The sequence below is a fragment of the Athene cunicularia genome (assembly GCF_003259725.1).
Source record: "Athene cunicularia isolate RWA chromosome 9 unlocalized genomic scaffold, athCun1 chr9_part1, whole genome shotgun sequence".
Taxonomy (NCBI): domain Eukaryota; kingdom Metazoa; phylum Chordata; class Aves; order Strigiformes; family Strigidae; genus Athene; species Athene cunicularia.
The window spans coordinates 19,118,816-19,133,190 of NW_020799110.1; the positions used below are offsets into that span (position 1 = coordinate 19,118,816).

Below are 14,375 nucleotides of genomic sequence, written 5' to 3' on the forward strand. Positions count from 1 at the left end.
CTTGCAGTACTGCTTCTGTTTTACTACTAAGCATAAGAGGAGCTAGGATTACTCAATCGTTACATGCAAGCTGATTGTGAATTTGATGGCAGAGTATTATTCATGATTATCTAAAAGAAGTGGTGGAAGCCATGGCAAATATACCACTGCACTGGCATGGATATTAAGCTATGCCTCTTGATGATGTCAAATACACCACATTCCAGCTTTTTATCTCCCACATGTAAGCTTCTCCCCACCCTGAACCAGCAGCCAGCTGCAAATTACACTGGACTTTGTGAACATGTGTTTATTGTTTGACAAGCCAGCAGTACAAAGTTATGGTCACTAAAATTAGAACAAAAATTTGTGTGTGCTTACTGTTTGTTTTTTTTTTTTTTCCTTATGCATCTGTGAAAAGCCCAGGCTGGTAAACTGTGACCTCCAGGCAAGTTGATGGCACTGCAAAAAGGAAGCTGTGCTCTGTTGAGCTGTCACTGCTGCACATGTTATCCCAACACTGCACTGTTTGCACACCTACAAATTGAAAAGCATGAAGTGCCACACACAGTTGTACCATGTCAGGCATATGTTGCTTGATGTCATCCAGGATTAAGCCAAATGAAAGAGATGAAAGCAGCAAACCAGCACACCAACCAAGACTACTATGTTCAAACAGTCATTAGAAAGAAACTGCCAATGAAATAGAGGATAGCCATGACAGGGTCTCACCTGGAGCCAGATTTAAATCTCTTGGGATGTGATTCTGCTAAGCACTGCGCATTCCCAGTAAAGCCAACATAAGTGTAGGGTGCTTGGGCCCCCCAGTATCAACCTCTCGACAGGAAATGCTTTGAGAGCTCAGTCACACTTCATGCCATAAGGATTTGTCTCATTTGGTGTTTAAGTGAGAACAGAATTAGGGCACCAGTTAAAAATAAGGTAAGATGAAGAGATGGAAATCCAATGTATTTGCTGTGGTATAAAAACTGCAGCTGTTTTGTGCTTTTTTCCTTTAATTCAAAATGAACTTTACCAGACATCTCTGTTATCACTGACAAGATCTGAGAGTAAACAGGAACTTTAGGATTTCAGACTGATCCCTCAAGCCCTTACTCATTTGTCCACAATGTCTTTAACAGACAATGTCAAAGACAGTACAGAAAACAGAAGTGTAATACACATATTCCTTCATGGGCATTTCATTTTAACAAATTCTGAAGGGCTGTCATAATGAGGTGAGATTTCTCCTCCCCTCCCCTCCCCTGGCCCTGATTTCAGAGCCATTCAGTGATGCAAATTAATGCAAGGATCTAATGTTTCATAGTATTTCAGCTCACAGGTTGAAATGCTGAGAAGGCCCAGTATTATGGTCTCCTGAGGTATAAACAAAGTAAAGTATGAAATACAGTCACAAATATGATGACATATTTTTTTCTAGAAGTATTCCAGGCTTGACATACAGGGACCTAATGATTATGAATGGATTTATTGACACTATAACCTTCCAGTTACACAGGGGCTCTCTACCGAGGTCGCAAATTAACCATGCAGTGCACAAGACCACCCACATGATAGCTTTCTTCAGAGACTCTCTCTTCCTTGTGGTCTTTCTGGTTATTGATTATTGATTCTGGTTATTGATTATTGATTCTGGTTATTGATTCAGACACCTCAAAAGTACAGCTGAAGTACTTCCAGGGCTGGGTGGCTCCAAAAGCAGCCTAGTGACTTTCATATGATGTGAAACCTGTGCTAATAATCTCTCTTAGACCCCAGCTGTCTGCATGGGTACGTGCCTCACATTTCCTTGCCTTGCTGGTGTGCCCAGGGACTACAGTGACCCTATACAGTCACCAGACCTCAGGGTGGCAGCAGCCTGGAGAAAGTCTTCTACTCAGCATGTCTGTGTTATACCCAACACTACTTTGAGTTCCTAGATGGTTTGTTAATTCCCGGGCAGAATGGTATGAATTCAAAGCCCTGTTTGGGATTGGGCTTGCAACAAGGCTTATGAAGTCTCCTGATCCCTAGAGCTCTGGGGTACACAGTGCAGAAAACCCCACATGCTCAGCAGGAGTCACAAGTGTTTAGCAGGGCTTACTAGCCTCAACTTAGGAGAGGCAGCCTCCTCCTGGACTGGCTGCATTTTCAGTCAATCTGGTAAATCAGCACAACACTCCCTGAACTCACATTATTAAGGCTTTTCCATTATCAAGAACATCACAGCTTCCATCAACCTTGAGAGCAGAGAGATATCAGTACTGCAGGGGGGCTACACATTTAATTTTGTGCTTTTTTAGACAGGTGCAGTGTCTTTCAGCAAATGAGCAATATCCTAATGTGAAAAGAGAGATGAGAGAAAGAAAGCAACTGTTAAATTAAATTTTTTTTTTAAAAAGACACCAAGTACACAGGATAGACTAGCACAACATAGCTAAAGTGCCAACTGCCAAGTCTTGGGCACAGTGCAATTCCCAAGTGGGTAACTAGATCGGCATGTCTTTTACCACTGCATGGTCTATTTTCTGTTCAGTGCTTGCAGCTGCCATTAACGTTAATGAGTATACATATGTGCCTTGAGGGTAAGAACATACTGCCTCTGTGGCTTCAAAACTTGTTTATAAATCCCTCCAAAAATCACATTGTGTTCATTGCTCTGCGCAGAAAGCCATTATAACAGCTGTAAGAACTGCTGCTTTCATTCCTTCCTTCCCCCTTGCCCTCCCTTATCTGAGAGACCAGAAAACAGACCCGAAAAGATGAAGGGCTGGAGGAGGTGGTACCCACAGGAAAGCAACTCATCTCTGGGAGCTGCAATCTGAAAACTGACTTGCTGCAGGGAGGGGCAAACTGTAATCTCAGCAAAAGCAAAGAAAACCAAGCCTCAAAACACTGAAAAACTACCACCCCCCTCAAAAGCAAAGCCTTTGAAAATATCTAAGCTATTAAATGCTAGAGAAGAGACTGTAATCTTTGCTGTGCCCTTCCTGATAGAATGCAGGTCAGTGGGAACAAGCTGCTTCAGCAACCAAAGGGGCCAAACACAGAGCAGAGGCGCTGCTGGGCAGAGTCCCACAGCAACATCAGGCCAAGCGTTGCCCTCCAGCCTTTTAACCACTGCAGCAGCAAGGAGGCTGCTGAGATGCAGGGCTCCACAAAGGGGAAGAAGTGCTGGGTTTCTAGCAGAGATTGCACTGCTTTAGCACTGCTGAGGGCACCATGTCCATCCCTGTGCCACCTGGACAGGCAGGGCAGTTCTCTGGAGTCATGTACGGCAGTTAAGAGCCAACTCCACCTCACTCTACTGACAACAGGGCATGTGTTCTCTGATGCTGGCTTTGACTTCTCCCTCCATCATTGCCAGCTGCTTTCTCCCAGTGTGCACAGTTTCAAGTTAAGCCCTCTCAAGCTCCACAGTCTGCAAGAGATACATTACAGCGTACAAAAAATAACAGGTAACGCAGCACTACATCAAGAATCAGATTAAGGTATGTGAAGGAAAATAGACACTGCTTTACACGTGGCTGAATACCAGCTTGCATTATACCTACATATGTAACGTGAACACTAGCTGCAGCTTTTCATGGCTCAAAACACAGAGTGTGATTAAAATACAGAGCAGACGGTAGGAAAGAGGAAAATGAGCTAAAAAACCTAGTGCACACCATGCAAGCACTCAGGCCTCTCAGGCACAGCTGAGGAGCCCCTGCCCTGGGAGGATGACTCGGAGGCCAGGCCTCAGGAGGCGGCACACCCCATCCTGCCCCACGCCCTGGCATCGCAGCAGCATCGCAGGCCGCAGTGGCGACTGGCCCTTGCTAAGAGGCATTGCGAGAGCCATCCATCCGCACGAGTCTGGTGCTCACTGCACAGGGCTCTGGCAGACGTCACCGCAGGATGCTTCTCACCAGACCTGCCTGCCCCGCTCCCCTGCCCAGCAGCAGGGTGGTGCAGGAGCACCTGCGTCTCAAAGACGTGTCCCTAAAATCCTGCCTTCTGCTGTGTCAGCACTGGGCTGTCACGTCTGGCAGGAGGCCAAGCAGACAGCACAGAAGCAGTAGCATCTTAAACTGCCCACAGCTATACCCACCAGAACTCCTCTGTCAGTCCCTTTAGACTCGTTAAGTCTGAATAGGGCTCATTAGTGATATTTCTTCCCTTAGTAGGCATGGATGAAAAGACGTGGGAATAAGATCTGGCTATAAGGAAGGACATGACATGGTTAGTGCAGAGGACACTATTTCAAAGTTCAGGTTAAATACATTATTCACTAAGGTAGGAAATAAAAGGAAACCAGCACCATGCAAAACCAGCAAAAGTGATAAATCCCTTTAATTCAAGCTCTGTTTAATGCGAGTAGCAAAAATTCAAGTTTACAGTGCAGAGCCACCAGTCTAGCTGACAGAAAACTAGATTTATGAGAGAGACCAGCTGGACTGCAACCTCAGTTACAGTAACTATAATTGCTTTTCTCCGGAGGAAAATTTTCCTTACAAGTTGCCCACCTTTAGAGATTGCTGAGCAACAGAGGGAAGCTTCCACTGCATGGGGCTTAGAAAGCAGCAAGAAGGACATCTTCTTCCACACACAACACTTGGAAGGAAAACACTAAACAATTGGAGTGGGTTCGAGAGGTGGGGATCCCTGCACCATTGTCACGTATCTGACCTAACCTTCCTGTGGGCTCCGGCAGGAGCAGAATCACGACTATGAACAGCATTTTGAAAATGCTACTCTGAGTTTTAATTAACATTTGTGTGCACATGTTTGTATGTACATGCAAGCACACAAAACTTGCATTTTCATTATACATAAATGTGTATATTATGTATACATAAATTATATTATATATATATTTTATGTGCCTATACTTATACAATGTAGTCATCACCCATATTACTAAGAATTTTAACAAGAAATTAACTTTCAAAATTCACTTACACCTCTTCATTTATGTTTGCACTGTAGTAGATCTGTAAACCTCTCCTGTAGGCATTCAGTGATCCTATCAAAAAAACACTGCTGGAGGCTGGTTACATTCACCAATTAGACTGTTTTATTAATTCCTTTTTCTTTAAGATTGGGCACCGAAACCACATCAATTAATTAAACTCCTGCATTTTTGCAATAAAGAGCCTTTCAGAATCAAGATTAGATATGCCTTCCACACTGAAATGTTATTTAAAATCACCATTTCAGCTCACTTCTCACTTACAATGTGTGGGGCACAGCTCCATTTGTTTGCTGTTCCTACCAGAGTTTGAAAACTCTGCAGAAAAGACAACCCACGTTTTTAAAAACAACTTTCTAGAAATCTGTCACGAAGGAGAAATGCATTGGGTGGAAAGCATTCAGTGGGCGCATAGGAAAGGTAGCCGAAAGAGCAAAAAAGGAACATTGAAGCATAAGAAGGGACACAAAAGTGTAGAAGCAACAAAATTAAAGTTAAGTTAAGGAGAATGAGGCCTTCAGGCTGGAGAGTGATCTTTCAGGCAGAGCCAAGGTAGGCTAGGATGAAACACACAAACCAAAGTGTAATCACACTGCTGCACAATGAGACAGGGTTAGTATGTGTCATTGCAACTTAAAAGAAGATCCTCACACTCCATCAAATTTGGAAGCAAAAGCACCTATAAGAAAAGAGCACAGAGGCAGCGTGGCTGTTACTGATGCTATTTGTGCTTCAGGAAGAAAAGGTCTTTCAAGTTCATGGCCAAATTTCTTCTGCCACTTACTTCTGCAGTTAAGTCAGGCTCATACTCAGAACATAATGTTATGGTAGTTATTATGATGAGATGGATTCAATATTTTGACTTTTTACCATGATCAGAAAAAGAATAAAAGTTACCATCAGTAACTGCTTCTGTTTGTATAAACTGGATCATTAACAAAAAGCAAAAAGTAAACATGTTTAATAAAAATGAGCACTGAGGCTGCCCCTGGTTGCCTAGGAAATGCCTTTTCAAAGTAGCCACAGGGTCAGACAATAAACATTATAGTCTTAATTATTCTGAACTGCCATTAAAAAAAAAAAAAAAAAAAGGCTGAGAACAATTTTGTGATAACTCCTTTGTAGAGACTCCACAATAGTTGATGGAGAAACAATAGGGTTTTTCAACATTATTTTCCACAGTTCCTGGAAAAAACGGTAGCCATTCAGCCTGCAAATACCACAAGTACATGCAAATGTGAGACACACGTGCATATACAAATATTTCAGTACAATATGGACAACACTGATTGAAAGTTAAACCTGTGTGTTGTTCTTGGACGTGAGCTTCCAGAGACCTCTTTAGGAGAATATAAATATTATGTCCTATGAAATACCTCACCCGAAATTGGAAAGATACAGATTTACAATTTCTTGAATTCAAAGACTGCTACTAGAATGAGAACTACTAGATGTGGAAAAGTTTAACCACTTGCACATAAAAAACAGACTGGCAGAATCAGAGCTTCACAGATGTCTCTGAGCTAGGCACAATTTCAGATGTTATTAGTTGTAGAACAACAGTAATAATTTCATATTCTGGGACAAAGCTTGTTTAATATTTGTATCAAATCCATACTGCAGATAATGAACTTTGACTTTCATCTGGTTCTGCTCGTCTTTAGATTTCCTCATCCATGTATGTCCACAGTTTTTATATAAACATTCCTTTACCTAGCCAGATGATAACTGTGAAAATTGTTTCATCAAAACAAACATGGTACCTTGGAGTGCACAGGTGATAGCAAAGCCTCTCCTGGTGAGAGCAGAGCATTTTAGAAATCGAACCTGTTCATCCAAGCACCATGTTGCATCACTATTGAGTATATCTCAGGATTTTAAATCTGATTGCTTATTTAAAAAAAACCCTACAGGCTGATACTACTTTCTATCTACCAAACTCTTTGCTGAAACCCCTATATGCCTGGCACATATAAAACCAGACACATGCAAACAGGGCAGATATTCTGAACACACAAAAGCAATGGTATGAATAAAGGGTTCTGTCAATTCAAAATCTCCAGGATCTTCCTCATGATAGCCTAAAAATGCCCATTTCTGCACTCTATATAAACCAACAGAATTAACATAATACAGGTCATATATTGAGTATCATAGAGAGTCTCAATATTCCATGAAGGCATTTAGTCACACTAGAAGTCTACATTTAGGTATTACCTTTTATGTTAGTGATGGAGTATTAATCATTCACCAGTTCTTTACAGAAATCTTGCTATGAATATTCAGGTCTTGATTATAATAATAAATCTGAGGTGCTCTGCAATACTTAGTACCATAGTACCATTGTCATACCAATTATCCAAAGTCAACACTGGCACAATACTACGTGTGCCACTCATAACCATCAGGTGATGGGATAGATCAAGCTCAACCTGCGCAGTGTGGGAGGAGGCAAAGGGGTACTTGGCTTTGGAAACAGAAATCTCAATCAATTTCAAACTTTGAAATCTGTCAGAAGGGACATGACTACATATTATGTCCTTGGTGTCAAATAGCAGATGTCAGGAGGAGATGAGAGAAAGGAAGCAAAATTTTCAGAACCTTCCATAATAATAATAATGCTGAAGATGATCTAGTTTCATGAGGACACAGACTGCTTAAGGAATCTGACATAACCTCTGTGAGATTGGTAAAATACTTGGATGTATTTCAATTATCACTATCATTATTATTATTGCTACTTTAAGGCTGTCAAAGCCTCTTGCTTCTCAGTAAATGAGGAAAAGGGCTGGGGGATAAATGTGAAACGGACCTCATTTCTAGTCATCCTAGAGATAATGTCAAGGTCAGCTATAGCTACGAGTACGACATACTGTGTGACTGAATGCACACTTACAGGAATATTCATTAAACAACTTAGAAAACATTAGAGCTTGTCTTACTGCCCTGTCTGCAAAACAAACTTCATATAGCCTTGGTAATTCTGGATGTGCAGATTCAGGAAAAAAGGAGTGCTAATAAATGTTAAAAATTATAAAATTCTTAAAAAATATAATATTTTTAAAAGAACTTTTGAATAATTTAAGAGCTCCTGCCTCTCACCTCAGAGCATACCAGACTGTGAAGTTTGTGCCATGCATTCTCTTTTTGTATTAAATGAAAGACTTGAAAGACTCTTTTATATGAGATTTTAAATCTCTGCAGCACAAATCTGAATGGTTTCTGTGTAGGCTTTGGTCGGTAAAATAGTGGTAAATGGCTTTTATTAAGGGCAGCTACTTAATGCTAGGATTTGTCACATTAGTCTGTTCAGTGGAGTTGGTGTAATGGTCTGTAGAAGACAAGCTATGGAAGTAATGGTAAATGTCATATGCAAAGTAACTACCAACAACAGCATACATAAATCTACAGGTTTTTTCAGTGTTTGTGTTTAACCTCGCAAGCGTAGACTTACATGCCACCAGTTGAATTACACATTCCTTTGCATCTTTGTTATCACTGATGACTTCTTAAAATCAGATTTGCTTAAAAGGGGTTGTAGCATGAATGTAACTAACAAGTATTTCTGGCCACAACAACAAGCAAAAGTGAATAAGAGCACAACATATTGCATGGGATGTCAAAACTGATATGTAACATAGCAGTGGGAAAGACCAGCACTGATCAAACCATTTGTCCCTAAGGGTTCCTCCTTACAGTTCACACTGTGAAGCAGAGTCATCCTAATCTCTCTTAGCAGGGAGTACAGCTGGTCCTACTGCTGCACAAAATGCATTTTGTGGAAGAAATGTGGAAGAAAAGGAGAAGATAACTATAGTGTTAGCTCATCTTTAATAGGTCAGAATAAGGAAGTGATATCCTTATTCAACAAATCTTCTTCATTTCTTCTGAATGCCATATTTGGCTGAAATGTAACTGGGAGGAATGAGAAGAGAAAATATAGACTCCTATGCCAACAGAAGCTTTGAGCAATACATTATATTATCTCAGGTACAATTGTTACCGCTGGATGATATTTCCTTGCTTTGGAGTTTAGGGTCACACGTTATTCTTTTTAATAATTTCTGTTCTTCACTTTGCTGAGGAGGACATTTCCAAAGCTGTGGTTTGTACAGTGCTGGTGATATGTTGAGTGGTCCTTGACTGGCATGCAGATAGAATTGTCCTACATGCCATCTGACAGCAATCTCTTTTTCTCTTCATTTTGAATAAATTCAACTAATTCCCCAGCATATAACCAGGCCATATAAGTGGTACGGTTCTGTGAGAAATGTCAAAGGTTGGCAATTACTCGCTGGTCCACAATTTAGAGATGAGTGATCTATGATATCTGTGCTGGCACAGGTAAACAGATGGGGAAACATACAGGTAATTCTTAAGCGCAAGATTATCAGTGTTAACACAAGGTCACAAAAAACCTTTTTTTGAAAGAATTACAGTGTTTACCTTCGGTCCTGTCCGGTAGTTTCCCACTTTTACTTGTTGTTCCAGTGTTGACTGTTTCAGATGAGGTGCTCAGTTTGGTGTTGGGGTCTCGCTTAGGTTTTGGAGGCGGCTGCTTACGAGAGCTGCTACTTTCATCATCGGTTCCTCCAACAGAATGAAGAGACTGGGATCTCACGGTAAAGCCACTGGAGCAAGGATGTGGCAGTCTGTCCTGAGGAGCAGGCATTGTCATAAATCCCATGCGGAAATGTTTCCCCACGTAGCTTCCTTCATTTCCTCTCACTACTTCTCCACCTATGCTGTAAGAGAAAATACACATATAAGTAAATTACTCACCTCTGCCTGAACTGTACCTGGAACCAGGGTCTCAGTTCTGCCCATGATGAGCAGACTGTAGTTTTGAATTTGGAAACAAGCAATGCTCTTTTCTTAAAACATGATGAGTACTAGAATGGAGTAGTCTGTTTTTCAAAATAAGTTGCCAACAACTGAAATGTAGATATACCACTATGCACTCAGTGTTTTACAAGAAGAAATTGAAAAAAGCTTTTCTTCAGCTTTCATAGCATCCTGACTACAAATTGTCTATAAAACAAATTTCAAATATTGTAAGTCAGAACTGAGTTTCTCAGGGAGACTAAAGACTGTGAGTAGGGCAAAGAATACTGCTTTAGAAATGCAACATCAAGTATTGATCCACACTCCCCTGTACTCATCTTTGACTACAGACACTCATGTACCTTGGGAAACAAGGCTCTTGGAGTCCAATCAATCATTTCTCTTCAGAGTAAAGAATGCTAAGAGAAAGAAATGCTCTAAAAAATACTTGGATATAGAAAACTGAACATTAATGTCTCATCAAGTACACATGAAGCTGCAACACGAGCATCATCAGACTAGTAATATACAAGCATAGGAGATGAAAAGGCAATGGGCTGTGTGACCCCAGGTAGAAAATAATCTCCAGCTATTCAGAAACACAGAAGAAGGAAAGCTCAGCTGAAACAATCACTGTCATACCAAGTACTACATTGTACTGTGGATGGCAGGACTGAGAACCTGGTATCACTCCTGCATGCTGATCAGTTCTGAAGAACCATTCTTACTGATACTGTAAAGCCAACGGGACATTTCAGTTAAGGCAATTCAGTGACTGTACAAAGAAACTCAGCAACACACACAGGTCAACATGGGCCTGTTTGCAAGGAGTTTTGAAATGGTACCACTGTTGATACGTAGAAATGTCAGTATGTGATGTGTGAAGTTCCAGAAAGCCCTAATTACCTTCTGTTTCCCCTTCACACAGAGTGAAGCTCTAAGAAGGGTCAGTCTGCTCCTCTGTAAATTTCCTATTTGCTGTTGCCTTGGGCTGGTGCAGTTTACTTGGTTCTGGAACACATTTCCTTCTTTAAAAGACAATAACATTTCTCAACAGTTCATGCGAAGAGTGAGTAAGGACACTTCATTCCCTGATACCATCCTCATCTTCATTGCAGGTAATACTCAAGCTATATCTAATTATCCTAAAAGCATCAGACTGGCACTGTGCAATGCACAACTCTGAACATGATAAAGCAGAACCTTTGCTTACTACTGTCCTTGCATTTTTAATTTCCACCAGTGGAGAGTTCCACTTTCCAAATTGCTAACAGCTGAACAGGTCTAACTGAACATGTGCCACTCTCCAAGGGCACTGACACCTACCCTCACATTTACACACACACGTGCACACACGCATGCCATGCATATGCACACACTGGTCCATGCTCATAACCAAGTTATTACTGAATCCTAATTGGCATCAATTCCAGAGGGATTTGCAGCCAGAAAGATCAAAAGGTAAAAGTCATTAATTTGAAGATTAATAAAAAACCTGTATCTAATTTAAATGATTAACTATGCCTCTACTAATCTTTCATAAATTGTTCTGAAAATAATATAATCCTCTGACACTGGACTACAAAAAGTGCCTGTCACATTATTTAAAGAAGATTACTATCCAAACATGCTGAAGAACGCAGGTGGGGAGTCTGCTTCCTTCCTTAAGTCCATTGGATAAATGATGTTTAGCAAACAAAATTTCAGTTCATCGTGTCTCTGATGTTAAAATTCTTATCAGGCTACTAGTGCGTTTACTTCACTGCTGCATGGAGTTGTTTAAACCACACATCAAATGGAAGATTTTGTTCTGGATGGACTTGCACAAACTCCACTGAGGTGAGAGGTTTCACCCTTTTCCTAAGAATACACAAGAACTTTGTTTATACAAAGCATGTTTTTTTGCCAGACCGATGCATCTTGTATTCCAGACATAAAGATTTTCAAAATGTAAGGCCAGTGTTTAAATGCACTATCTCATTAATTACATCCTTTCTTTTTTCTCTCCTTCCCATCATTTTTTTTTTCTTTACTGAATTACTTCCAACATCATGGATGGACACCTGTCTCATCAGCTTCCTTGTTGCAGATACAGATGGGAACAGGCCTTGCTGTTCTGCTTCATGGCTGAAGTAGATCTGGTCTTGCTTTTCTACATCCTCTGCTCAGGTACTAGACAAAACCAGCAGGACACCATTTCCCTCTTTTCAGACACATTTAAAAGAGAGTCCATTTCTTTTTAAGCATAGGAGCCAACCTTCAGCTGATGGTTAGGCACTGTAAACCCCAGGCTGAAGAAGACTCGCCTCTAATTCTTGATCCTTGACCCTGGTCATCAACCATGATCACCAAAGGCTTATTGTTACTTATGCTGGTAGCAATTCCTGAGTGCTGGGCAGCGGGTGTTTCCTAGCATAGCTTGCCAAGTTCACACCTCAGCAATACAGACTGAAAGCCACCATGGGGCAAAGAGAAAGGAGTCACTCCACACTCATACCCAGAGCACAGGCACAAAAGCAGGATGGCAGATCTCGAACGTGGCATCCCCTACTCTCACACAGCAGCATACTAAAGGTCCATTTGGACTTGCGCAATGCAGCTTTGCAATGCACAGTGCTACTGATGTTACATCATGAAAGCAGACAGAATTAAAGGACTTATTTATATACTCCTCTTGCTTGCAACCACGTGAGTGGGCTGGGACTGGTGTATGTCCCACTACAGCACAACAGGCTGAGAAAGATTTATACGCACCTTGCTGCATAAATGACTACAGAGACAGCGAGGGAAAATAATTGTGTAGATCTCACTCTATTATTTCTGACAGGAAAGAGCCTGTGCTCCTCATTGTACTGATAATGACTTCTATCTATTTCAAAACTGTATTATGTAAGTTGCTGCAAGTATTACACATTTTACTAATATATATGGAGACACATATTTGGATTATTCCTCTGGGAGCTTTCAATTTGAACTTGACCAGGTTCAACTGCTTCTTTGACAAAGAGTTATGTACAGCATTCAAATAACTGTTAAAAACGCAAGACATCTATCTACAAAGAATGACATGAATTATATAATAACAAAATCAATCATACAATCATTCACATTGCACACTCACAGCAAAGCTGACTTTGTGCTGAAAATGCACTCTGGCATTTGCCTAGGTGTAGCGACTGATGCTGCAGTAGATGATAAAAAAGGCAGTGCAGTGAGGTTGGCTCCAGAAACCCTTAAGAAGAGAGCTCTGAAGCAGCTCTCCTTTCAAAAATATGTCATTGGGCTCCTCCAAAGCCTACCTAAGAAGCCCGATGCAGGCCATAGAGTGCTGCCAGATTACATGCTCCCTCCTTGCGTGCACTGGAAGGTAAGTGAGCTTCCCATCCTTCTCCCTCTTCCACACAGTACTGGAATTGAATCATCACAACAAATACCAAAATGGTTTTATTTACCTTAAATCAGCAATAGTGGATTTCAGCCGTCATTTCTAAAATATGAGCAAGAGCTCCAACTGATGGATCTGCTGAGTCTTGTTATACCTCCAACGCAGGTTTTATCAGTCAGCTGAGACTTCTGAGGTCAGAATTGGACTAGCATAGAACCATACTGACCTTGCTGTTCCTACCCGCACCATCAGCCTGCCTGCACATAAACTGTAATCTTTGCAATCCTGGACACATTACACCTCAGCTTATTGTGCTCTGCCTGCTCTATTCTATCAAGTAGACACTGGAGCACAGACAAAACCACAGCATGGAATAACTGAAACGTTCAACGTGTTTGAAGAACTACAGAGGGCAAAGTCTTTTATATTATTCATTTGATTACACTCTAAATGGACAGAGCATGGGCAAGATAGTTTCCACCTTGCTTTGCCATGAGTCATAATGTTCCTATTGACTAGGAATATATTTTCAAGTTGTTAAGTTAGAAAACTAAGAACTTCTCATCACATTGCTGAAAAATAACAGGAGAAAGAAAGAGTATCCAAAGTCTGCCTGCCTGAATGGGTGTGGTCTTTTTAATTTGCATTGTTCTTGCTTAGCATTGCAAATAACAATTTTAATTTGCTGTGACGTTTCATTACTTGGTCCAGGCAGAAACTGAATTAATTTATAGAAAACAAATTAGAATTAAAATAAGAAAACGTTTGTTTTACTTGGTGTTACTGCTTTAACTAGAAACAAAGTAGAATATTAAATCCCTCAGTGCAGCTGTAAAGAGTTGGAGAACTGTTGGGAATATCTAAGTCCCATAAAGTCAGAATACCCCAGAGATATATTTTCTTCCCAGCCATCTATCTACCCTTGGTTCCTGGTATTCATCCAAAAATTCTCTAGAAACAGTTCAAGTTTACAATGGATTAGTTTCATGGCTCAGGCACCAAGAACTACTTGGTAGTTCTCCTCATCTTTGTACAGTTTATATTTTTCTTCCTGTGTTCCTTTACATGAGATCTTATGACTTACTAACCACAGGTTCAAAAGGGGAACTACACCTGATTATGAGACTTGACCTCCTAAGCAGGAGAGAAGGGAAAGTACTCTGCTGGTGATGTGGCATCTTTGCTGTAATACACCTCAGTCCGGGACCACAGCAGGTCACTGTCCTTCTCTGA

The 14,375-nt window shown here is 40.9% G+C and overlaps 1 protein-coding gene across 3 annotated transcripts in view; it reads right to left on the reverse strand.

Annotated features, from left to right (window-relative positions):
- The window catches only part of NYAP2 (neuronal tyrosine-phosphorylated phosphoinositide-3-kinase adaptor 2), a 136,787-nt gene that overhangs the window by 69,536 nt on the left and 52,876 nt on the right, over positions 1-14,375 (reverse strand). For all 3 annotated transcript variants that reach the window (XM_026854627.1, XM_026854626.1, XM_026854629.1), the window contains exon 2: positions 9,380-9,678. In XM_026854627.1, coding sequence (XP_026710428.1) covers positions 9,380-9,678 — 299 coding nt within the window. The remainder of the gene's footprint in view (positions 1-9,379; positions 9,679-14,375) is intronic.